General features: G+C 57.0%; 1 protein-coding gene and 1 long non-coding RNA gene across 3 annotated transcripts; both read left to right on the top strand.

The window, feature by feature from the left end:
• The first annotated feature begins 1,545 nt into the window (after positions 1-1,545).
• LOC135576817 (uncharacterized) lies at positions 1,546-4,438 on the top strand. The gene is made up of 3 exons (XR_010468550.1): positions 1,546-2,401; positions 3,351-3,521; positions 3,938-4,438. It is a non-coding gene; the product is annotated as an uncharacterized LOC135576817 (long non-coding RNA).
• A 1,402-nt stretch (positions 4,439-5,840) lies between these two features.
• On the top strand, positions 5,841-9,727 carry LOC135576816 (cilia- and flagella-associated protein 52-like). Of its 2 annotated transcripts, XM_065043968.1 has the most exons (4): positions 5,841-6,029; positions 7,208-8,085; positions 8,248-8,359; positions 9,021-9,727. In XM_065043968.1, the coding sequence occupies exons 2-4, from the start codon at positions 7,897-7,899 to the stop codon at positions 9,179-9,181; spliced, it is 462 nt and encodes a 153-aa protein (XP_064900040.1). In that variant the 5' UTR covers positions 5,841-6,029; positions 7,208-7,896; the 3' UTR covers positions 9,182-9,727. The 2 variants fall into 2 exon arrangements, 1 of the variants encoding a protein (XP_064900040.1); XR_010468549.1 differs by lacking the exons at positions 5,841-6,029; positions 7,208-8,085; positions 8,248-8,359 and adding an exon at positions 8,541-8,806 and having other exon boundaries at positions 9,021-9,153.
• The last annotated feature ends 14,298 nt before the right edge of the window (positions 9,728-24,025 follow it).

Genomic DNA, 24,025 nt, shown 5'->3' with positions numbered 1-24,025 from the left:
CATTGCCAGCGCTGGAATGCACAGTAACGCTTCTGGTGATTTGGGGTTTTTTCCTTTAAAACGTGTAAGCAAGCCTTTAAAAACAACCAATTGCTTCTATTTGCGTGGATAATTGAAGCAAAGTAATTTTCCCAGATTCATCAGAGCTCGCCTGTGGCTTTTTCCGTGTCCTTTCTGGGTCTAAACAGCTCAGATATCCATTTTGTTTTCTCTTCTTTCTTCACTTCTTCTCTCTCCTTCCTTAGACCTTCAGTCCTTTCCGCGAACAAAACCAACACTTTGTGGCTTTGGTTTTTCTAAACCCTCTGAAGGTGTTAAATGCTGAACATTTCCCGGGCTTAGGCCAGATTAATGCTTGAGAAGCACAGGAAGGCTGGGGGTGCTGCTTAGATGTCAGACTTTGAATCCTAAAGCAGCGACATCTGTGTGTGTTCCCCAGTCACAAGTCAAGCCCACGACAGGGGTTTCTTCCTGGGGAATCAATACAGAATTACTCTGAGTCGCCTCTTGGTCGCTCTTTGAGAATTGACTTCTTGGTGCTTTCACAACACTAAATGCTGGAGCTGGGCATTGTTTTACCCCGAAGAGCCACCACCAAACAGAAATTGTTGTTTTCCCATAATGGCTCGGGCTTAAAGGAGAAACAATCTGAACGTTGCGAACCTGCTGGTGGGATCCCAAGGGCTGGCAATGGTGCTTATGAACCTGGGAGCGGCAAATGCTGCTGGAGTCTGGACTGTGACTTACGGTGTCAGTCCAACAGCTCCTGCCCGTCCCTGCGGGTCTGTCTGGGCGGAACAGCCGCCGGCCACAGGTTCTGCAGGCGCCTCTGGGACGGGAACTTCGTTTTCAGTTCCAGTTTGGTGGCACAAAGCTCCTTTATTTCATGGTTTTGTCCTTTCCATTTCACTCATGCAGAAGTTCGCCCAAGCTCGTAGGGATATTTTCCCAAGTTAGAATATCAGGAGAGTCCAGTGTAGGGCAACAAAGATGATGAAGGGAGTGGAGCACCTCCCTTATGAAGAAAGGCTGAGGGAGCTGGGTCTCTCTAGTTTGGAGAAGAGGAGGCTAAGGGGGGACCTTATTAATGTCTATAAATATATAAAAGGTGAGTGCCGTGAGGACAGAGCCAGGCTCTTCTCAGTGGCAAACAATGACAGGACAAGGGGTAATGGGACCAAGCTGGAACACAAGAGGTTCCACTTAAATTTGAGAAGAAACTTCTTCTCAGTGAGGGTGCCAGAGCACTGAACAGGCCGCCCAGGGGGGTGTGGAGTCTCCTTCTCTGCAGACATTCAAAACCCGCCTGGACATGTCCCTGTGCGACCTCATCTGGGCGTTCCTGCTCCATGGGGGGATTGGACTGGATGATCTTCTGAGGTCCCTTCCCATCCCAAACATACTGTGATACTGTGATACTGTGATTTAACCCCACAGAAGTCATTTCACTCCTCTGGCAGCCTATCTTGGAGTCTCTTGGTGATTTTCAAGAATGAATCTGTTGTACATGGAACAGTAATATTACTTCACAGGTGGCAGAACTGAAGCAGATCTGACTCTTCTTACACTTGTATTTTGTGGAAGGCTGAGGACTGTTTTCATTTGTTTGGGTGTTTTTTGTTGATGTTGTTGTCATGCATTTTTTTCCTGTAGCCTGGTACTTTATCCACCGAACAGCATTTCTCCTTTTCCAGTGGCTGGCCTCCCGTTGATCTGCTCTGCTCAGTAACAGCAGAAACCCGTGTTGACCATGGGCTGACTCATTTCCAAAGCTTTCCTGTGACAAACGTATTTGATTCCTAATAGGTGGGAGATGGGATTGCATCTTTCAGGCAGAGAGAGAGGCCTGAGACGCAGAGGATCATCCTAAAAAGAGCTGTAGGAAAGACCATTGAAGCTGAGTTGTATCCTCTGTTGTTTTCGTGGCTGTTGGATGAAGGACACGCGGAAGGAAAAGCGCGAGTGCCGCTCCACGATGTGGGTATCGCTTGCTGCGATGAGGTCAGGCTCTGTACGTGGTCCCAGCTGCTCTGAAGAATCCAAGATAATGCTGTTTGCTCACTCCTCGTACTGTATTAGTTCATATAGACCTGCAGTTAATAACTCTTTTCTCCCTTCTCCCTCTAGAGAGCCACTCTTTAGCCCAGGTCAGTGACAAAACACTGACAAAGCCATATTGGAGTGAGATAAGCACCGCCGTCGGGAGCCCGGTAGAGACTCCGTTGTGCTGTTCAGCGTGGCTGCAGCAGCAAGGAGCCTCTGCTCCCATCCGATTGCGTTTTCATCCTGTTTTCTCCTAGGGAGTCACAGCTTTGCTTTTGCCGAAGACAGGAGGTTTAATAGTCGGCACCGGAGAAGGGACTGTAGCTCTCTGTACAGGCTCAGACTGCCAAGTAAAGAAGTGAGTTTGTAGATGGAAGAATCAGGAGGGGAGAGGTGACAATTCCTCCAAAAGGGTCACGGTATGAGAACCAATCATTTCTATGGAAAGGCATCATCCAAGTCAGTCTCAGTTTTTCAGTCCTGCAGACACAATACACGGTCTGGTTCCAGCGTCATGAGGTTGGAGCAAACTGAAAATGACTGCGTGCGTTTGCAGGGAAGTGCCCTCTGATCCTTCCTTGGAAATGACTGTTGTTTCCTTTGGAGCAGTAGGAGTCAGATCCTAAACTGATGCCAAGCCAGACAGATTTGTTGAAGTCAATAGAATGATGCTTATTTACGCCGGGTGAGAAAGAGTAGTAGTTGCCATCTCCAAAAGGGTTTGTTGGGGGTCATGGGATTGTAAAGCAGGGCTCTGCTAATTTGATAGGCACGTGTCTGGAAGTGCTGGAGTATTTGCAAGGCTTTTTTCTGCATACCAGATAGAAAGCTGCAGGCGTCATTTCCCCATACGTGATTTGAAAATTGGGCTCACACCTACTCATTTGGCATTGCTTGAATATCCCCTTCAAGTGTACAGTTCTGCAAGCTTAGCTTTGTACGACTGAAACTATTCCCAGAAGGTCTAAACAGTCTGGAAATATCCTTGAAAGTGGGATATTGAAGTGCACTTGAGCAAGAATATCAACAAAGCTGTTGTTACCTTAGGCCCTGGTGCAGGAAATCAAGTCTCCAAAGCGCTGCCTGTGCCAGCCCTGGCAGAGCAGCAGGTGGGACGGGCAAGATCATGGGAAGTAGGAAACGTGACTGGGAATGGAATGTTAGTCCTGCCCACGCTCTTGCGTCTTGATATCACAGCCTAGTGCGGAGCTTTTTGGGGAAACAGCGACAGTCGAATTCTCGAGAAGCTGGAAAATGAAAGTTCCTCGAGGTCAATGTATGGCCAAACCTTTGCTTTCTTTGCACAGGAGAATGCGAGTTGAAGGTGCTGTCACTTCCCTGACGTGTAGAGGTCGGGACGACCAGTTCTTTCTAGGGACAAATAAAGGCCAGATGCACCGCAGTGCCTACGCTACATTTAAAGAGGAGCTGGTCGCCGTCTGTCACACCGAAGCCGTCAACGACATTGTTTTTCCTGAGTGAGTATAACGGGCTGGGCTGTATTTGGCTGGTGCAGAAGCTTGAGGAGCTGCCGCTGAGGTCAGGGTGCCTGTGTGCGCAGCTTTGACCACAGGAACCCAGAGCCTGGTACCATCTGTTGGGATGATTGATACGGGCGATGCTGTCACCTGCCCAAAAAACGCCGGGGTGACGGTGAGCAGCTGCTTCAAAGCAGAAGGCAGCAGTTCAGTTGGAGCACTGGAAAAATCACTGATCTGCAGAAAGGATGATAAGTAAAAAGACCTGAATTATTGATGTTTGGGCACCGGCAGGGATGGCAGCCTCCCCCTTTTGTCCCAGGGTCGCTCTGCATTTGTCTTGTGAATGCACAGCAAATGTTCCCTTCCTGGGTAGTAGCATCGTGACTCTTTCTTTTGTTTTTTTAAACCCACAGTGGATCATCTCTCCAGATGGAAAATGGGATTTTGATCCAAATGAACATTTTTGGCGTATTTTTATTGCTTCGCTTCTCGGCCCAGCACAAAGGATCAGATGTCACCGAGGTGCAGGGAGTGCAGGGTGCAGGAAGCGCTCCTCCCTGCCTGCCGCCAGCCTCAAACCCACATCTTCTCATTTAATGAGAAAATCAGGTGGAGCTTTAGGGTGATGTGCTGCTGATACCGCTGATTGACACGCCTGTGTCACAGCCATTAGTGCTGACTGTAAGGACTACAGGACTACATCCTTGCGTAGATGTTTGAACTTCTTATCTGTTGCCTGCTCTTGAACAAAGCCTATTGCTGATGGGGAAATACGGGCTTAATTTCCCTGCTCTGGCTTATTTCAGAATCCTTCACTTGCTGATGTTATCCTGGTTGATAAAGCACCCGTGCAAGCTGGGCTTGAAAGAGGCCACACTTGTGTTGTGCCGGTTTTCTCTGTCCTGGTTCACCTTTCTGGGCATTGATGGTGCTGTTGAACAAAAGCTCGCGGTACCTTTCTAGATGTCACTTTCTGTTGCATCCCTAGGACGAGTGGCTTAGAGCTTATTTCAAAGCACTGTGTCCCATGGCTTTTGAAATGCTGCAGGTCTTGTTTTATTCCAACATTTATAACAAGTGTATTATGAACAGACTTTGCCATCATTTCTATTGCCTTCAGCGCTGTTGAATGGGAATCATCCAGTAAGCAAGATAAAAAATGACATCTTTACAATGTGAGGCTGCTGTTAGTGGCTGATGTTAAACCTGGGCAGTCAGCACTTTTACACCCACTTTTGTGTCTATTCTATAGAACACATGAAGTTGTTTAGAGATTGAATATGGGGAATAAACGTCACAGCTTCAGCAGAAAGAGTTCTTTTAGTTTCCCTTTAACTGTTCCTTAAAATGAATCTTTGAAGAGAACCCAAACCAGGGGAATTTCATGTGAGAAAGGTGATCCTCCAAAAAAGGCCTTTGTCTTAGCCATGGGGATCCCTGTGGGGCAGATCCCAGCTGCAGGTTAGCAAAGCCGAGCTTTGGAGGCCGATTTGAGCTGTGACAAAGCAAGGAGCGTTTCTGTGTGCCCCTCCTCGTTCCCTCTCCTCTCTGAACTCTCCAGGGGACATTGGGACTTGTTCGTTACCTGCTCCACAAACGACATTCGAGTGTGGTACACGCCGGAACGTCTGGAGCGGCTGCAAATCACCGTCCCCAACGTCACCTGCCACGCGGTCAAGGTGACGAGGGACGGCATGGTCATCGTTTCAGGTAATGGTCAGTCCAGAGCCGTGGTTGCTCAACTTAATAAACATCAGTATGTTAAAACGAAGAGAAGATTAAATTGGGAAAGCGTTTAAATGGAGTTCATGGCGACACCCAAAGGCCTCTTTGCTTGCAGCTGGTGCGATGGACTTTGCTGGCAGCCCCGCTGTCCTGGTGCTGCAGTTGCGGTGAGGGTAGAAGGCAAGGGCTGGAGACCTTGCTTTGGATCAGTGAATTCCGGCAATCCAGAATGCGGTTCAGTCTTATTTAAATTACCTAATTCTAAAATATCAACCTTGTTGTGTGCAGCAGCTTCACCTGTGATGTATGGAGAGCATGTTTGCATAAAGCCGCCGTCCATCGCCATGTGCAAGTTGCTGACACAGGGACTCCTGCAGTCCTAGAGCAGCCGTGCAGCCTCCCCATGGTTACCAAACCACTTTGTCCACAGCCAGAATCCAAAAGCAATTACATTTCAACAGCTCTGCGGGCTCATCTGCAGCACAGTGGTTTTCACGGGTATGCTGGTGATCTAACAGCGTGGGCCTTATGTGGGAACTTCTTTATAAAAAGGGGTTGGTTTGGAAAGGAAAGAGCGACAACAGCGTGAGGAAAGTCTGTGCGCCCGGGCAGTCTCTTTCTTTCTGTTCATCAGCTTGGAATGACGGGAAAATCCGCGCCTTCGTGCCCGCTACGGGAGAGCCAATGTACGAGATCAACAACGCCCATAACCTGGGAGTGACGGCAATTGCTGCGACCAGCGACTGCAAACAGATCATTAGCGGAGGAGGTGACGGGCAGGTAATTTGTGCTTCAAAACCTGGAGCAGCTTCGTGCGCTCATCACAGGGCCTGCGAATTGCCTGGAAGTGCTCAGTCAGAACGGGAGCTGTTCTGAGCTGCCGCTTGAGCCAAGGGCTGAGTTCAAAGAGATCAGCTTTGAGATGTGCTGTTGTTCTCAGAGGGCATCATGTAAAACAGTACCCCGATTTCTTCTGGCATGGCAGTTTTGGAAATCCTTCTAATGCAGAATATGCTCTTCATCCTTTTTGTTCATTTGTCTCTCCCCTCTATTTGGCTGTATTTGTGCAGCTGAGACAGAATTACAACTAAAGGTTGGTGAAGCAGAAAGGAGAACCGCAGGGGCGCACTTGCAGTACTCGTTGGGAACACAAAAAAGCTGCTCTGCGATGCCAATGGTTCTGTCAGAATCAGTCCTCAGGAAGCTGTGACTTCAGGGTTGCTGAAGGGATCGGGATGCTCTGAGCTTTGAGCAAGTGGCAACTGGACATCCAGATCCCTTCGGGAACTCGGCATCAGCCTCGAAAGCGTGGAAGGTCAGCTCTTCTCTGCCTTTGATGCCCGTGTCTAAATGTCTAAATTTTCCCTGGGATTTGGCCTTAGTGGAATGTCGAGGTGAACAGACATTGCAATGTTTGGCACTAGTGGGACAGGACGTGCAAGGTGTGAAGGATCAAGGCCTCAAAGCAGAAAGGTTTTTGCTGTTACCAGCACAGGGAAAAGAGGTGCTTTCAGGCACGTGTTTCACATCGAAGCTTTAAAGAGCTGTTTTGTATTTCCTTCCTGGCATTCTCTGTAGGACAAATAGCGGGTAGCTCCTTTCTATTCCATTGCAGCAGCTTTGTGCTTTGATCTTGAAAGCACCACTGGCAATAGATCGTGGACTGGGTGGTTTTTCCTGATCAAGAGCTGTGTAAAATGAAGCATGGGAGAGCGGGCACTTGGCAAAACCAAGGCCTGGGGTTGATGGCCACGAATTCCTGAAGCAAGTGGATTACACTGTGGAGAACTCAGTTGAGCTTCACAGGTCAGCTGCACCAATAACCCACAGGCCAATGGAGACGGTTGGGACTGAGCTGCTGTACGTGTTGGCAGAGAAAGGCAGAGTTCAGGAAAGCTCCTCCTGAGCTCCGGCAGGACCAGCTGGTACCAGAGCAGATGTGTGCTGCTGATTTTCAGGTGAGGATCTGGAATATTGGTGAGAAAACCCAGAAGCTGAGGGGAGTTCTGAAGGAGCACAGAGGTGCCGTGTCCTGCATCAAGACTAATAAGAACGACAAAGAGGGTGTCACAGCCAGCCTGGGCGGAACGTGCGTCATCTGGGATCTTGAGCAAGGCGACAGATTAGTATTGCGAAGGCACTTGGAGTGCTGGTAATATCTGTAGGGTCACTGTGCCCGGTTTGGGACACCACAGAGCGAGGAGGAGGGGAAAAAGAGCATGAAGAGATAAAAACTTCTAGAAAGAACAATCGGGTCAGGGAATGTAGAACCTCCAATTCGAGAAGCTTTTCAGAAAAGCTCAGACAAACCTTTGTCTGCGGTTGTTTTCCTGTGCGGGATCCTGCTTGGCCAAGGTGGAGCGGGTGAGTTCCCAAGTTTCCCACTAGCTCTGTTTTCCAGAACTTTGTGACTCGTGTCGAGCTCTTGCGGATCTGCAGACTTTCTGCACTGGGGTAAGGCCGAGGACACCTTGGCATAGGGAACAGCACCTGGAAAGCATTCTGGGTTTAAACATTTCATTTCGTACGACAGCAGATCAAGAGTCCTACAGGGCAGCTGTGATGGAAACAGAACTGATAGCCTAACGGGCTTCATGGAACCCTGAACTCAGAGCAGTGCCTGAGAATATCCAAGGAGAGAGATCTGATGTACAGCACAGGCAGAGACATTCCAGGCAGGCAAAGTTTGGGTTTTGATGCTGTTGCTCTGTCTCATTTTGGGGTGTTTTGCAGGCGTTACGTGAGAAAACAAATGATCCTAGACAACACATTGTTCAAATGCGTGTGTTACCATCGCGGAGAGTACCAGATAATCACCAGTGGAACAGACAGAAAGGTGAGCAAAGCTGCAGGAACTCTGCAGTGCACAACACACGGTCTGGCGCTGGTTCTGGGGTGAAACTCCGGTCCCTGCACAGCAGGTTGTGTCCCAGGGCGGTGCTGAAACCCGTGTGCTGCTCACGGCCAGCTGAGCGCCCCGCTCTGCTCTGCTCTCTAGATCGTGTACTGGGAAGGGCTCGATGGCTCCGCAATCAGAGAAGTGCAAGGCTCTCTGTCGAGCTCCATCAACGGGATGGACATCACAGCGGACGGGGCGTCCTTTGTCACAGGTGAGTGCGTGGTTGGAGCTGGAGAAAGGAGGTCGTATTAAGACCAGGAAAAGCAAGGCAGTGAACCAAGGATCTCAGTACAGTGCGAAAAAGCTGAAAAAAGGGGTCAGCTAAAGGGGAAAAGAACATGAATCACCAAAGAAAAATACTGTGGTTCAGGCTGTAGTTCAGACTGGGAAGATGCTGCTGTAGCTCACTGGGATCTGCTGGTGAAGGTCCTGAGCCCTTCACTGGACACTGACCCCAGCAGAACAGAAGCAGGTTTTGCCATAATGCCCAAGAAAACATATCCTGCTCTTCCTAGGAACACCGAAGCGTTCCCCTGCCTGGGAGCGGGGAACAAAAAGCAGCAGAACTCGGTGTATCACAGTATCACAGTATGTTTGGGATGGGAAGGGACCTCAGAAGATCATCCAGTCCAATCCCCCATGGAGCAGGAACGCCCAGGTGAGGTCGCACAGGAACATGTCCAGGCGGGTATTGAATGTCTGCAGAAAAGGAGACTCCACACCCCCCTGGGCAGCCTGTTCAGTGCTCTGGCACCCTCACTGAGAAGAAGTTTCTTCTCAAATTGAAGTGGAACCTCTTGTGTTCCAGCTTGGTCCCATTACCCCTTGTCCTGTCATTGTAATCGTTTGTTCTTCCTCTGTGCCTGACGCAGGTGGTGACGACCATCTGGTGAAGCTGTGGGACTATAAGGAGGGCACGGTGACTCACGTGGGAGTGGGCCACAGCGGCAACATCACCCGCCTCAAGATCTGCCCCGCGAACAAGTACATGGTGAGCGTGAGCGCGGCCGGTGCCGTCCTCATCTGGAAATAGCCCAGCTCGGGCTGACAGCCGGTGCCGGAGCTGCTGGGCTGCTGCTTCCCCGGCCGGCCCTGGAAATGCTCTTCTCTTACCACTCAGTTTGTTGTCAATCGTTTGTTCTGTTAGAGTAAACAGTATATTTCTGCTCCCTGGTATGCATTTACCAGGTCCTTAGATACCCTTTCTAGCTCAATTTTTTTCAGGGGAGCTAAGAATTTGCTGTTTGTTTTGGATTCATCACTTCCAAAAATCACCTTGGCAGTCGTTGTAACAGTTTGCGTTGTTCCTGCCGCCTTTCCTGCCCGTCTCAGCATCATCTGCCTTGTACGTCTACTCATTTGTGGGCTCTCTCTTGCTTTCACATGGTCTCTCTCTTCTGTGCACTCTCCTGTCTCTTATTTAATGAATAACTTGTTGTTTCAATTCAGTCTGCTGTGTTTAGTGCAGACAGCAGTGCAGGCAGTGGTGCAGACAGGCGTGGAGACAGTGGTGCAGGCAGCGCACAGGCAGTGGAGCAGAGAGCGGAGCAGGCAGCGCACAGGCAGCGCACAGGCAGCGCACGGGCAGCGCACGGGCAGCGCACGGGCAGCGCACAGGGAGAGCACAGGGAGAGCACAGGCAGCGCACAGGCAGCGGTGCAGGCAGAAATGCAGACAGTGGTGCGGGCAGTGGAGCAGAGAGCGGAGCAGGCAGCGCACAGGCAGAGCACAAGCAGAGCAATAGGCAGCGCACAGGCAGAGCACAGGCAGCGCACAGGCAGCGCACAGGCAGAGCTGGACCATGCCCAGTCTCCCAGCCCCACCGGTTCTCCCCAGCTCAGCCCCGGGTACAACCCGCGGCAGTGGGACGGGGTGTCTGAAAGCACATTTCCCCTCGGCCGCACGGGTGTTCCAGCCTGTGCCAAGGGACGGGAGCGGCTCCAATACAGAAAACATTGTCCGATGGCAAAGCCCAGACAGTGGGGACCATGTTTTCCCTTTGTTTTTATTGTTCTTGTGATTGGCAGCATGACAATGGATTTCTGCCGGGCCTGGAACAGCTCAGCTCAGACCTGCTCAGGCTTTTTTCTTGAGCTTATCCTGACACCCAAGTGCCTCCCTGGGGCAGAGACTCTTGCCCAGGCAGAGGAGACGTTTCCAACACTGTCCTGTCACCGTGTCTCCCTGATCAAACCAAAACTCTCCGTGTCTTTATTATCCACCCCAGCTGTCTGGTGCCCGAGGCACCGGGACAGTTCGTGCCATAACAACACGGAATTTTCCAGAATAGCGAGCAAGCATTTTCCCCTCTGCTTGCATTGGACGTTTTCATTTTCCACACCCCAAATTTGCTCCCAAGTCTGCAGCATGCTGCAGCACCGATGGATGTTGGATTCAGCCTGAACAGGAAGGCATCGCGTTCAGAACGGTTTGAAGGGGGAAGGTCGCACACACGATCTTGTTGAAAGGCAGATCAGCATAGCGAGCATTCCTGGCGCCCGCTCCAACCTGCAAACGCTTTGGATTGGAATGGACTGGCGGTACCTGTCAGAAAGGAATCGCTGCCTGCGCCCCGGCGCTTGGGAAGATGCTGCTCAAGAAGAACCCCAGCAGGGTTTTAGGTCCTTGGCTGATGGGAGCTGGTTTTCTTCCCCGCATCAGCGTGGCAGGGCGTTCAGAGGCTCTCGCTGCTGTTACCTGCTGCACTTTGTGGCACATTGCTGGGGACCCGGCAGAGCCACTGGCGTTATCTAACACTTCCTAATTCAGGCAGGTTTGGAGTTTTGGGACGTGCCTGTTTCACTGTCGCATTTTAGACTATTTCCCTTTCCTGTGTTCATCGGGTCTTGCTTTCTACCAACCTCCTTCCAACAAATGCTGGTTTCTGATCTCTCAGTCTGGCTCCTGCATCTTTCACTGTCCGGCTCCCCTCGCTTTTTCTTCAGGCTTTTCCTGCTTTCATTGACAAACTGCTTTGGATTTCTGGTTCCGCTCAATCCAGCATTAAGCCCCGCTCAGGTTCCGCTGGCGGCCACCAGCCTGGCATCCCCGGGGAGGTCACTGTGTCCCTGCCACCAACACCCTGCCCCATGGGAGGAGGGATTGTGACATCCAGCAGCACCACCTGGCCCTTCCTCCACCACTTTGCCCCATCTCTTCGGAACCCACATCACCTCCAGCTGCATCCAGGGCCAGGCTTGCAGCACATCCCCATGGCCAGGGTGTCTGTGGGGCAGGGAAGGCGCTGCAGAGCCTGCCTGGCACAGCTGTCCCTTCCGGGGGGAAAGGCAGATGCAGGGATGGAAGAGAGTCCGCAGCACCCACAGCCAAGCTCAGATCCCCTGGGAGCCCCCCCAACATCATCATCAGCCTCTGCAGCTCCCCGGGGAGAGAAGAGCCACACGCCGCAATGGGGCCTCTGCAACACCCCCTGCCCTGCAGCGAGGTGACACTCAGTGGCACCCGTGCCTGGCACAGGGACCTCCTTCCCACTCCATCCCTTGCCAGCCCCTTGGCCCTGGTTAAGGACAGCTCTGCCCGAGATGTGCCCAGGCTCCCGGGCACAGGGCAGCGCTGGGGCTGTTATCTCAGCAGTGCTGGCAGCTGTCAAAGCAACCCGGGCCAGGGTTCACCTCCAGGCTGTTGGCACAGACAGGCGGGTCCCAGCCTCACACGGCTGGACTTGGTTGGGGCTGCGAGTCTCTCAGAGCTGTGTGAAGAACCACACGTTGCCACCGGGTTGCCGTCCAGGGGAGTTGCTGCAGAAACAGCCGCTGCCACATGCGTGGTGCTGTGGGACGGATCCAGCTGGACCATGGGACTGATCCGGTTGAAAACTGCTTGTCAGAACCAGAGTGGGTTTCCCCTGCTGGCGGTGCTGCAGGTGGGGAGGAGGAGCTGACCCAGTGGCCTCAGCCATCCTGTGTCCCCCCGGGCACATAGGGAAGGCTCAGGGGCTGATCCCTGCGGCGGGGGGAAGGTGACACTGTCCCTCCCCAGCCAAGCTCTGCCGGACCCCAAACGAGCACCCACACGTGGGGCCAGCTGGTGTGGGGTGGGCAGGAGGCAGCCAAAGCCTCCGGGCTGTGCCAGCGCTGGGGTGGCCACCCTTGTTCTGTGGCTCTTTGTGGAGGGAGCTTCGTTAGGTCTCAAAACCTCAGTGTGGAGGGTGCAGAGGTGGCCACTGTGCCACTGTCCCAGCTAAGAGCACCCCGAGGTGGCAGGATCAGGGCACCCCACAGCGATGCTGTGACACCCTGGGGTGATGCTGGGGACATCAGGCTGGGGTACCCGCGGTGATGCTGGGGACACCGGGGCAGCCCCCGCTCCCGCTCCCTCGTCCTCCTCGTCCTCGTCCTCCTTCTCCCGTCCCTCTCCCCGCTCGCGGCCCCAGCCCGGCCGGGGGAGGAGCCGGCCGCGCACCAAACCGCCCGGCCGGCCCCTCCGGCCCCGCAGCGGCACCGGCACCGGCGGCGGGGGGTGCCCAGCGCCCGCCCGGAGCCATGAGCGCGCAGGGGCTGCGGAACCACGGGAACACCTGCTGCATGAACGCGGTGCTGCAGTGCCTCAGCGGCACCTCCCGCACCCAGCGGCACCTCCCGCACCCACCGGCACCTCCAGCAACCACCGGCACCTCCAGCACCCACCGGCACCTCCAGCAACCACCGGCATCTCCAGCACCCACCGGCATCTCCAGCACCCACCGGCATCTCCCGCACCCACCGCACCCCCTGCCCCGCACATCCCACCTGCACCCTGTGCCCCCCACACTCACTGGGACCCCCTGCTGCTCCCAGCACCCCCAGCTCCCAGCACCCTCTCCTGTGCCACGTCCTCCCCATGGGCCTTGCTCTGCCCTGCCAAATGCCCCCAGCCCCGCTGTCCCTCCAGCCCCACTGCCGTCACCCACCTCCTGCCTTCAGCTGAGCTCTGACCTCCCTTGGGTGGGCGAACTCACTGTCCCGGCCGCCCTCACGGAGCCCAAGAGTGAGCGCCGTGCTGGTCTTGGTGGCGCCACCAGGGGATGGTGCCACCAGGGGATGGCACCACCAGGGGATGGTGCCATGGGAGCCCAACCCAGTGGCCTCAGGCCCTGTGGCTGAGTGCATGTCACATCCCTGCAGGGCACAGGCCAGTGTGCTGCGGACCTGCATCCATTTTAGGGACAAGGACAGGACAGCACTTTGATCCTGGCGTGGCAGCCCCCTGTGCTCAGGGACACACGCCTGTGGGGTGACATTTCCCCAGGGACTTGCTGCTGCAATTAAACTGCTGCTGCCATGAAACTTTGCAAAGCGCTCAGAGGAGCTGCTGAGGGGCTGGACCTGCCCTGGTCAGGGTTTCTGGCGCTGCTGGGGGAGCTCATTGCCTTTAATTTCCCTGTAGCAAAGTCCCCAGCTCTTGCAGCACTGCGCACAGGATTTCCATGCCCTCTGCTCCCAAACACGCAGGTTCCTTGGGCACAGAGAGGCAAACAAACCCGACCAAACAGAAAAAAACACCCCAAACTTGCAGCCTTTGCTTTGAATTTCCTCCCTTCGGGTGGTTTTCTGCATCTGCCATGAACTGCCACCTGATTTTAGTTTTATTTAACCTGTCTAAACAAGATGTTAAAAATCAGAAGCGAGTCCGTGGCTCATGTTGTTTGAAGGCCATCGGGGGTGGCCTTGCTCCCTCTGCTGCCAGGAGAGCGGGGCTGGGACAGGCGAGGTGGTGGCCAGAGGGGTCTTGGCTCTGGGGGGTCCCGGGGGTGCTGGAGCTCTGAGCCCTGCCCTGACGTGCTGGTTTGTGCTTTCTCTGTTGGCTCTGAGCAGCTGCTGCCAGCCCAGGCTTGGAGACAGGTCCTTGGGGAGCCCAAGCTCTGCCTTTTGGGGAGCTCCATGGGGAGATGGGGGCAGAATGCTCTGGGGAACCCTGTCAGCAGCTGGGGACGCCCTGAGGGGCTGGGGGGAAGGAGGAGAGGGGACAAGGAGGGGGCAGCCTCGGGGAGGGGGAGCTGGCAGGGCTTTGGGTGGAGGGGCAGAGCTTGGCAGGGCAGGCAGCACCCCAGCACTGTGTGGCAGAATGCAAACCCCCCTCCCTCCTTCAGTATGGCACATCTCCCCCTTTTCTCTGCTACTTGAGGCTAACAGCTTCTTTTGTTTGGCCCGGAGCACCCTGGCTCCTGGGCCATTGGGAGAGGGGAGTGCCGAGCCGCTGGGCGCCAGCGGCCAGGGTAAGGCTTCAGGGGCACCCGCAGCCAGTGTGGGGGGTGCAGAGAAGCTTCTAGAGTGCCTACAGTCAGATCTGATCAGATAAAAACGGGACGCTCGTCGAGACCCGGCCCCATTTTGTGTGGGGGTCTCTCGGAGTACGAGCTCAGCCACTGCCGCCAGGAGAGCCCCCTCCCTGGGATGGAGACTCCGCTTGCCTCGCCGCTGTTCTAGTTGAATTGAGTTTTGTGGGCTGGGCTGTGTTTCTGATTCTGTAGACCATATCCAGGATTCCTACCTTATCGTAAAAGCTCTGCAAGTTGTATACGAGCTCATATTGTAGAGAACTGAAAATTAGTCCTGTTAGTTCTCAGTAAGTTCTTATCTTATCTTGAAAGTGCTGAGAAGGTACATTTGCTATCATCCAAGAATTTGTATAATTTTATACGAGTGCGCATGTGCTGTGATGAAAGGTGAAAAGTACACTAGTGATGAAGACTACTTACTTCATCCTGAAGACCCCCTGAACGACCACCAGAGGACACTGCGCATGCTTAGAGTAGTTCCAAGGTGTTGCAACTGATATTGTGAAATAATTGTGTAACCTAATGAATATGCAATATACACGTTGTAACTTCAGTGAATATGTATGTAACCAAATTGTATAGAATGGTGAAGTTTGAATCAGTGGTCGGAACCAGCTTTGGGTGCGAGCCCCTGGTTTCCCAGCGCTGAAATAAAGCACCGCATAGAACTACGCCCGTGGTTCTGTGTCCTGAATGCTGACACCGCCACGGGTGTAAGTAAAACTTCTCGCAGGATTGCGAGTATATTTATACTTTCCGTGCACATATGCACGTATAATTTTCCGCGCTCCATTTGAGCGCGTATCAATTGACCCTCTCCGAATCGCGGGTGTATTTTCCTCCCGTGCACACATGCACGAGGAACTTTCCGTGCGCATTTGCACGCGTGCTTTATCTCTTTAAAATAATCCCGCACCGTGTTAGGCAAGTGTGTACTTCTCCGGGACTCAGGGCCAGCTCCGGCATTTGTTTTGAGTGAAGCCCCGTGTGTGCACGCTGTGCACCGCCTGATTGGTGTATCAGTTGCTGTCCCTCAAATAATTTTCCTCAGCTGATATCCGAACCTTTATTTAAGTCACTTTGGAGTGCTAAAACCCTGTTCCTCGCCGGTTTAATGAAAGTTGTTTTGGACTCTGTTGTCCCTTAAATGAAGCTGCGAGGACTCTCCGTGACACACCGCCCTTGGGGGGCTGGTGGGAACCCCCTGGCACGTGGCTCCATCAGGGACATGTCTGGTCCACTCCCCGGTCTCAGCTGCTCCGCTTCAGTTGGAGAGTGCAGAGTGCCAGCTCTGCTGGGCTGAGCATCCCCGGTTTTGGGATGCAGGAGGTTTGCTCAGGGGCTTTCCTCCTGCCTGTGCAGGCAGGGCAGGCAGGGCTGGCAGCTCCCCTGCCCACGGGCCACACTTTTGCTTGGCTGTATGAACAGCCCTTGTCTCTTGTAGGGCCTTGGGTGGCTGGGCTGGCACCGCCGGCATCGCCTGGCTGGGGAAACTGAGCGCCCAGCAACTCGAGCTGCCCGGTGCTTTCCTGCGACTGCAAAGCGCTGCGACACGGCGGCTGTGGGCACCCCGGGGCGGGGCACGAAGCTGCTGCGTCCCCCCAGTTCTGGATCCCCCGACCCAGAGCAAAGCGCTCCCCTCCTCCGGCTGCCGACAGCCAGCCCGGCTTCTTGCACAGCCCCCTGGTTCCCCGCTCACCCCGTCCCCCCAGTTAGTGCCAGGGGGTGCTTCTGAAGCCCATGGACACCTCAGCCCCAGCCGGGGTGCAGGATGGGCCTCTGCTGGCTCTGCCCTGGTGCCCACTGGTTTGCTCCCCATGCTCCCTCTGGGGACCCTGGATACCACTGGATCCACCTGGGCACCCCAAAGCGCCTTTTTAGCACTTATTTTTCTCCTGGAAAAGCAAACACAGGGGGCTTTCTGCCATCCTGCCCCAGGGACCCCCACTCAGACCACACCGGCGCTTGGTTGCCCACCGCCATTTATTGCAGCCACTGCCTGCTCAGCGCCCGGGGCGGTGGGACCGGGGCCGGGACCCCCGTCCTGCCCGGCTGTCAGGGGGTTGTTTCGCTGCGGGGGGGCTGGATGGGCGGCAGCAGCTTCGGTGCCTGGGTGAGGCGTCCGGGAGATGAGGCTGGTCGGCGCTTCAGCACGGCTAACAGCAGCGGGGAGGCGGTGCCTGGGGGCGAGGGGCAGGGTCAGCCACAGACACCCACCAACAGGGTCCTGCCCCACCCTGAAGCACACAGGCTGTTGTCCCACACTGCCCAGCACCACCCCACATGTCCCCCCAGCTCCCTCCAGCTCCACCACAGGGACCGGCTGCCCCAGCAGCCAGTGCTGCCCCCACAGCCCAGCCCAGAGCCCAGACCCCCGTCCAACCCTGCCCAGCTGTGGGCACAGACCCGTCCCCCCAGACAGCGGGGTGTCCTCTGCCCCCCGCTGCCCTGACAGGGCCATACTTTTCTGGCTCCTGGAGGTCGAGGTCTCTGGGGTGGCCGTTGGTGTTGTGGGCAGCTGAGAGCCCCCCATCATGGAGAGCTGCTCGTCCTGCCGCTTCCCATCAGTGCCGTCCTGGCCCGACAGCTGCATCGCGTCCTTCTGGGAAGGGGAGAGCGTGTGACCCAAACACGGGGCCCCGTTCCGCATCCCCCAGCAACCCTCCCCCAGCCAGCTCTCCCCGGGGAAACTGAGGCACAGATCCCCCCGCAGGCTCAGCATCCCCCTCCCCACCTCTGTCATCCCTACCTTGTTGGGGCGGCGGGCGCTGGATGGGGACGGCCGTGGGGTGCTGGGCGGTTGGGGCTGGAAGCGCGGGGGCGTGACGGTGTGTGGGCCCCCACAGCTCCGCGGAACAGCGGGGTATCTGCACTCGCCCGTCCGCTCCCTGTGGGACAGGACATGGGGGTGCTCAGGGCCCGGCAGGTGGCACCCCATGTGTCACTCGACGCCAGGGAGGGGTCGGGGGGTGCTCCCTGTTCGGGGGGCAGTTACTCACGGTCCAGGCGCCAGCATGTTGAGGGGCCGGTCACAGGACAGGCAATGGAAACCAGGCAGCAGCTGCCTGGAGGGGGGAGAAAAGGGCTGGGGAGCTCCTGGGGGGCACAGCCCCACCTGCACACCAGCCACAAAAAGCCTCTGCACCCACCCCCCAAGACTGGTTGAGGAGGGCTCCTCCCGCACGTGCCCCTCATTGTGCCGCCTCTATCGCTGCGAAGCTGCAGCTGGCAGGAGCACAAGGCACAGCCACTTGCTCAGCATCCCCAGGGGCGCTGCCCACATGGCTCCCACGCCAGGTACCACACCGGCACGAGCCGGGACAGCCAGCAGGAACAGGGCCAGCACTGCCAAAGCCGCCACTGTCCCCATCGCACTCACTTCCTAATCCCAGCGGCATTGTCACGCTCTGCCTGCAGCGTCTTCTCCTGGAGCTGCCCGCTGAGGCTCTTCCACCGCTCCTCCTGCTGCTTCCGGAACGCCCCCAGCTCCCGGCGGTCCAGCTGTGGACGGGTGACACCCTCAGCCAGCTACCCCAGGATGGGACATGGCGGTCCCCGGGGGCACAGCCGGGAGGGGGGACCCTCGCAAGGATGCTGCCTTAGGCTGCCAGGCCCCAAGGTGCCAGTGCTGCGTGGAGGGGACGAGCCCTCACCTTGCAGTCCATCTGTCTCTGCAGCTCTTTCTGGAACTGGAGCCAGCCGTTCTCCTGGCCCGTCACCCGGCTCGTCACCTCCTCCATCATCTTGGTCAGCCGCTCCACGCACGCCTCAAGCTGGCTGCGACTGACTTTGTCAGCCAGGGCGGCTTTGTCTGCTTTCTAGCAACAGGGAAAGGCAGGAGAGCGGTGGGGACAGGATGCAGAGACAACAGGGGAGGGGAAGTGGCTACGTGGTCCTGTTCACCCCATCACCCCCGTGGCGTTGGTCCCACCAGCCGAAGGGACTCGGGGTCACAGAGGGACCTGGCAAGGGACCTGCAGCCGGGCTAGAAATCCTCCCTCCCCCTGGCTGGTTCTGCCAGCCGGCACCCAAGGGACAAGGGGTGTTTGTCACCCTGCCCGGGACACCCTTGACTGGCACCGGGGCCCCTTGAGCCCGTACCTCATCGATTCCCAGCACCAGCAGCTCCTCCTTGTCTGCTTGCTTCTTCTCCAGCCTCCCCAGGGCCTGGGACAGAGCCTTCCAAGGCAGACAGCAGCCCGTGATGCCACGGCAGGGTCGGAGCTGCCCCCGGCCAGCCGAGCACCCCCTGCCTCCCCACCCCATCAGAAACCTCCAGGAAAGGCATGGGGAAGCTGTGCAGGGCTGCGAGCAGGGTGGCAGGGGGACAGACCCCTTGGGGTCCCAGCCTGGGCTCTGCCTGCGCGTCACAGCCACCCACCTTGACGTCATTCTGCTCCTGCTGGCGATCCTGCTGCAGGTTTGCAAGGTCCGAGCTCAACTTCTCGTAGCCTTTTTGGAGCTGCACGATGCTGGTCTGGAGGCACTTGAGCTGCTCGTCCTGCTGCAGGGACTAAGAGGACAAGGCGGTGCTGAGCAAGGGGGTGGCTGCCCCACGGGGGCAGACCCAGGGTATTTTGGCTGATGGCCACGGGCCCTCAGTGCAAGCAGGACATTTGCTCCAAGGCTTTAATTCCCTTCCGTGCTGCTGACTCCGACAAGCCAATTAGGGGGGCAGCGAGGGGCTCCCCCACGTTAGAGCAAAGCAGTAATGCCTGGGGGGTCCTGGCAGCTCAAGCCCCCTACACCGCATCTCCTTACCTGTCTCCTCCACTTTGGATAATTGTCCACCTTGCCGCCCGCCTTCTGGGCCAGGGACTCCACCTGCTCCTCGAGCTTCTCGCAGCGCTGGAGGAGCTTCCCCAGCAGCACCCTGGTGTCCGGGCTGCAGAAGTGGCACCCTGCGTGCTCGTGTCCCCCGCTCTGCACCGTCGCCCTCGGCTCGTCCACCTGCTGGCAGGGGAGGAGGAATCAGCTCTGAGCCGGGCTGGGTGCCGCCCACAAGCCCAGGTGCCGTGGAGGCTCCATGGCCCCATCCAGCCAGGGGACGTGGCCGGGACCCCGCCAGGACTCCCCCCGAGCCAGCGGGGGCTGGGAGCGCTGCCCCCGGGCCTCACCTCTGCCTGCAGCTGCTGCGCTGTCTCCATCACCAACTTATTCACGTACTCGGCCGCAAACTGCTCCAGCTCGGCCTGGGTCGGCTCCTGCTGCTTCACCAGCTCCTTCCGCTCTGCCTTGACCTTCTGTCCCTTGGGCCTGGCCAGCGAGATGGGGGCAGGGGCAGGCTTAGCCTTCGTGGGGGTGTCCCTTGGCCCCCAAACTGGGATGCTCCCAGACCCCAGGATCCCTCGCAGCCCTGCGGGGTAGGAAACCCTCTCCCATCTTTTTACCGTGGCTGTCGGGTCATCTGGCCGCTGCCGGCTGCTTTTCTGCCGGCTCCAGCCCCCCTCGTCTTTCTGGGAGCATCCTCCACCTTGCTGATCTGGGAACGGCAGTGGGGGCGGTGAGGGCACAGCCCCCTGTGTCATTCCGGCACGGGGACCCTTCGGCTGCCCCCTCCCTGCCCAAACTGGCATCCCCGCAGCCCCTCGGGGACTGCTGCCGGCTCACCTTCTCCTCCTCCCCGTGCAGGGCCCTGGCCATGTCTTGTAGGAAGGACACCTGGCACCTGAGGTCGGCCAGGATGCTGGTGATGCTCTCCCGGCCTAGAGGGACATGGTGCAAGGGGATGTGCTGTTGGTGAGGGGGTCTCTGAGCATGACGAGCCCCTGACCCAGGGTGACCCCACGCCAAACAGCCCCCGCCAGTCCTCACGTGCTCTCACCTCCCTTCGGGAAGAGCCGGCGCAAGTTCTCAAGATCCGCATGTTCTGCTTTGGTAGATTTAAGCTGCTCCACCTGCTCTTTCAGACCAGTGCAGAGGTGGCCGAGCTGCCCAACCTGGGAGAGAACCTCCCGCATCTCCGACTCGTAGCTGGAGGTGCTGGTGGAGCCCCAGGGCTTGGCCGGCTCTTGGGCATCCCCTGGGATGGTGGCTTGGGAGCTGGAGGACCCAGGCTGCACCCCAGGGGTGCTGGTGTGGGTCCCAGGGGATCCTGGCTGCATCCCCGAGGTGCTGGCCTGGGCATCAGGGGCCCCTGGCTGTGTCCCCAGGCAGGTCCTGGCCTGGGTGCCCCGTGATCCTGGTTCCAGCCCCGAGGTGCTGGCCTGGGTGCCCCGGGATCCTGCCTGCATCCCCGGGGTGGTGGCGCTGGCACCGATAGACCTCGTGTGATCAGAGGGAGCGCCTGACAACTTCACAGGGGTCGCTGGTTCCCCCTGTGTCCCTGCTCGCATCCCCGGGGAGCCAGACCCTGCCGTCCCCTTGCCGGTCTCCATCCCAGGCCGTGTCCCACGTCCCTTCGGCCCCAGTGCTGAGCTCTTCCTGGCCTGGCTGTCCATGGCCACCTGGGTGGGCTCAGCAGGGGCAGACTGGCCCCCACCGCCCTCCTGGGAAGAAGAGGCAAAGGGCAGCAGGTTTAGTGGCAGCTGGGCAGCCGTGAGGACAGACCCCAGAACCCCCCGCCATGTCCCCAGTCCCTGTCCCCAAACCACCATCTCACAGGGCCAAACTCGTGTTGAACATGAGAGCCCAAATGCAAAGGGATCACGGGGTCAGCCCAGCCATGGAGCTGGCGGGATGGGACATCCAGGGATGGGACCCCCAGCATCACTGCCCAGCACCCCAACCCACAGGCTGTGGGGCACGGGCACAGTGTGACAGGGCAGCAGGAGCGGGGAGGGACGAGGGCCCAGCTCCCTCCCGGGGCACCAGGGGATGCTCACCAGGCCAAGCGTCTCCTGGATCTCCTGGATGTCCTCGGCCAGGCCGGAATGCGCCTCCTGCAGGGCATGCATGTCCTCTGCCAGGCCGACATGTGCCTCCTTCATCTCCTGGATGTCCTGGGCCATTCCAGAATGCGCCTTCTGCATGGCCTCTTGCATCTCCCGCATGTCCTGTGCCATTCCAGAATGCGCCTTCTGCATGGCCTCCTGCATCTCCCGCATGTCCTGTGCCATTCCAGAATGCGCCTTCTGCATGGCCTCCTGCATCTCCCGCATGTCCTGTGCCATTCCAGAATGCGCCTTCTGCATGGCCTCCTGCATCTCCCGCATGTCCTCTGCCATGCCAGAGTGCGCCTTCTGCATGGCCCGCACGTCCTCTGCCAGGCCGCACTGCGCCTCCTTAAACTTGTTGATCTCCTCCCACAGGTGCTGGAGCGAAGCCCTTTTCTGGGAGAGCGGGTGGGGGGTGAGCCCAGGGGAGGGTCCCTGGGGACCTGGGCCCCGCTGTGCTCTGCTGCGGGAGCTCGGGCTTAACCCAGCCCTTGGGCTGAGGGCGGCACGACGGCAGCGCGGAGCCCGGAGGAGGGGGCGTCTCGTGGGGGAGCACCCAGGGACCAGCAAGAGCATCTACCTTGGAGACGGCTCTCTCCTCCTCTTCGGTTGTTGTTGGCATCAGCTCCTTGGCCATGGAGGAGACCTCGGAGTTGCTCCCGGTCCCCTCCAGCTGCTCCTCTGGTTTCCAGAGCTGCTGCCCTGTGCCCAGGGCTCCGTCCTCCTCCTTCTCCTGGCCAGGCTGGTCCTTGCTGTCCTGGTCCTTTGCCAGGCCGGGGGCCGGGCTCTGCCCTGGCTCCAGGACAGACAGCTGCTGCTGGCCCAGCTGCCCGATGATGGCCTCGAGCAACTTGTGAAGCGCCACGAAGTCAACAACCCCCAAATTGGGTGTCCCGATGGCGGCGTTCAGCATCTCCAGCAGACCGAGTGTGGCCATCGCTGCTGCTCTGCCGGAAAACACGGAGCCTGATGTGGGAAGACGGGAGCTTTTCTGTCCGGAGGTGATCTTGGAGGGATGGGCAGCCAGCAGCCTTTCTCCTGCTCCTTCTTGCCACAGAAAGCGATCAGTCACCAAAACAGATCCAAGTGCCGAAAGCAATCCGAGTGATGAAAGCGATCCAGTCACCAAAGCGATCCGAGTGCCCAAAGTGATCAAACCACCAAAAGCGGTTCAACCACCAAAAGCGATTCCACCACCAAAAGTGATCCCACCACCAGAAGTGATGCAACCACCACAAGCGATCAAACCACCAAAAGTGATGCAACCACCAGTAGTGATCCCACCACCAAAAGCGATCCAACTGCCAAAATGAGTCCACCACCACAGTGATCCCACCACGGCAAGTGATCCCACCACGGCCAGTGACCAAATGGGCGAGGGGCACAGGTGACAGGGGACAATATAGTGTCTCTGTTGCCCGGCAACAGCCGCCCCAGGAGCCAGCGGGCGCCGCCCTGGTCCTTTGTGATGAAGTCACCCACGGGATGGGAGATGCTGAGGCTCCCTCCTGCCTTTCCCACTTTACCACCCACAATGCAGCTGGTGACACCTCAAATGCTGTGGCAGGTCACTGCAGCCCGTGCCCAGATTCAAAAGACAATCGCACAGGTCACGGGGAATGAAATCTCCTTTCACTGAATTAAACACCCTCAGTTTTAATTGCAGAGAGAATGGCTTTATCCGTGTTGTGCACTAAATCAAACTCTCCCCACGTTTCACCCTTTCCTTTCCCCACGGCACAGTTGGCCTCGGAGGCGATTCCCCTTGGTGGCAGATGTGCAGCGACTGGCTCACGAGTGCACCAGCACTGGGAACCTGGGCTGAAAACAAGGTCAAAGTGCCTGGTTTAGGACGCCTTTCCCTGCGGTTCATCAAGCAGAAGGGTGTCTTTTGAGAGGGAGCTGTTCTGAAGGGATTTCTTCTGCCTCTCTTGACCGTTGGCACGAGCCAGCGGCTGCTGACCAGGAAATGTGCTCATCGCTTGCTCCCTCATGAACACTGTCCAGGCCTTTGCAGCTAGAACAACATAAACCAGAGTATGTTTCCTGTCACCTCTGCAAGGAGGTGGTTCAAATGCAAAGGCTGATCTTGCCTGTAAGCAGCACGAACTGCTCTAGAGACAGCTCTTTGCTGGGGATGGAGCTGCGAGAGAGGTTCTCCAGCTGGCACGGCTGCCTCCCTTTTGAAACACGGGCCATCTTTTGCTGGCATTCCCGTCCCTCAGCCTGATGGCTCTGACATCTCCTCTGATGCTTCAGAAACTCTGCTGCTATCTACACAGCCATTGCAAGATCCTTTTGCACGGAGAACTGAAGCTGCTCCATCGCTGAAAGGGAGACCCCAGCACAGAAAGCAGGGCTGCCATGATTCCTCTGAGAGTGAACCCCACATCCCAAAGAAAGCCGGTCCTTGGAGATGGCCAAGTTTGGAGCAGCGCTGTCACACGTGAGCTGCGAGTCACACAAGGAAGAGTTCCAGAGGACGGAGCGTGTCCCCAGATGGCTTTTGCCAGCGCTGACTGAGGAAGAGGCGTCCTGTCCAGGGACCTCTGCACAGACATCTCCAGGCAGAGCAAGACACTGGGGGGCAACAGCCCCTCTCAAACCCCAGTTTTGCACCCCAAGTGGCCGCACGGCAATGGGCAAGCCTTCATCCCGGGCCAGAGATGCTGGCTCCAGAAGTCATGGCTTGCTCCCGGGAGGGTCTTTTTGTGTCAGAACCTCC

Source organism: Columba livia, chromosome 31, assembly GCF_036013475.1.
Source record: "Columba livia isolate bColLiv1 breed racing homer chromosome 31, bColLiv1.pat.W.v2, whole genome shotgun sequence".
Classification (NCBI taxonomy): domain Eukaryota; kingdom Metazoa; phylum Chordata; class Aves; order Columbiformes; family Columbidae; genus Columba; species Columba livia.
Note: the sequence above shows the minus strand (reverse complement) of the source record. Positions and strands in the feature narration are given on the sequence as shown.

Bases quoted from the DNA above. Each gene is read 5' to 3' on its own strand.
- LOC135576816 (XM_065043968.1), top strand. From the start codon at position 7,897: ATGTACAGCACAGGCAGAGACATTCCAGGCAGGCAAAGTTTGGGTTTT. The intron at 8,086-8,247 runs GTGAGCAAAGCT...TCTGCTCTCTAG, and splicing joins CCAGTGGAACAGACAGAAAG to ATCGTGTACTGGGAAGGGCT. The intron at 8,360-9,020 runs GTGAGTGCGTGG...TGCCTGACGCAG, and splicing joins CGGGGCGTCCTTTGTCACAG to GTGGTGACGACCATCTGGTG.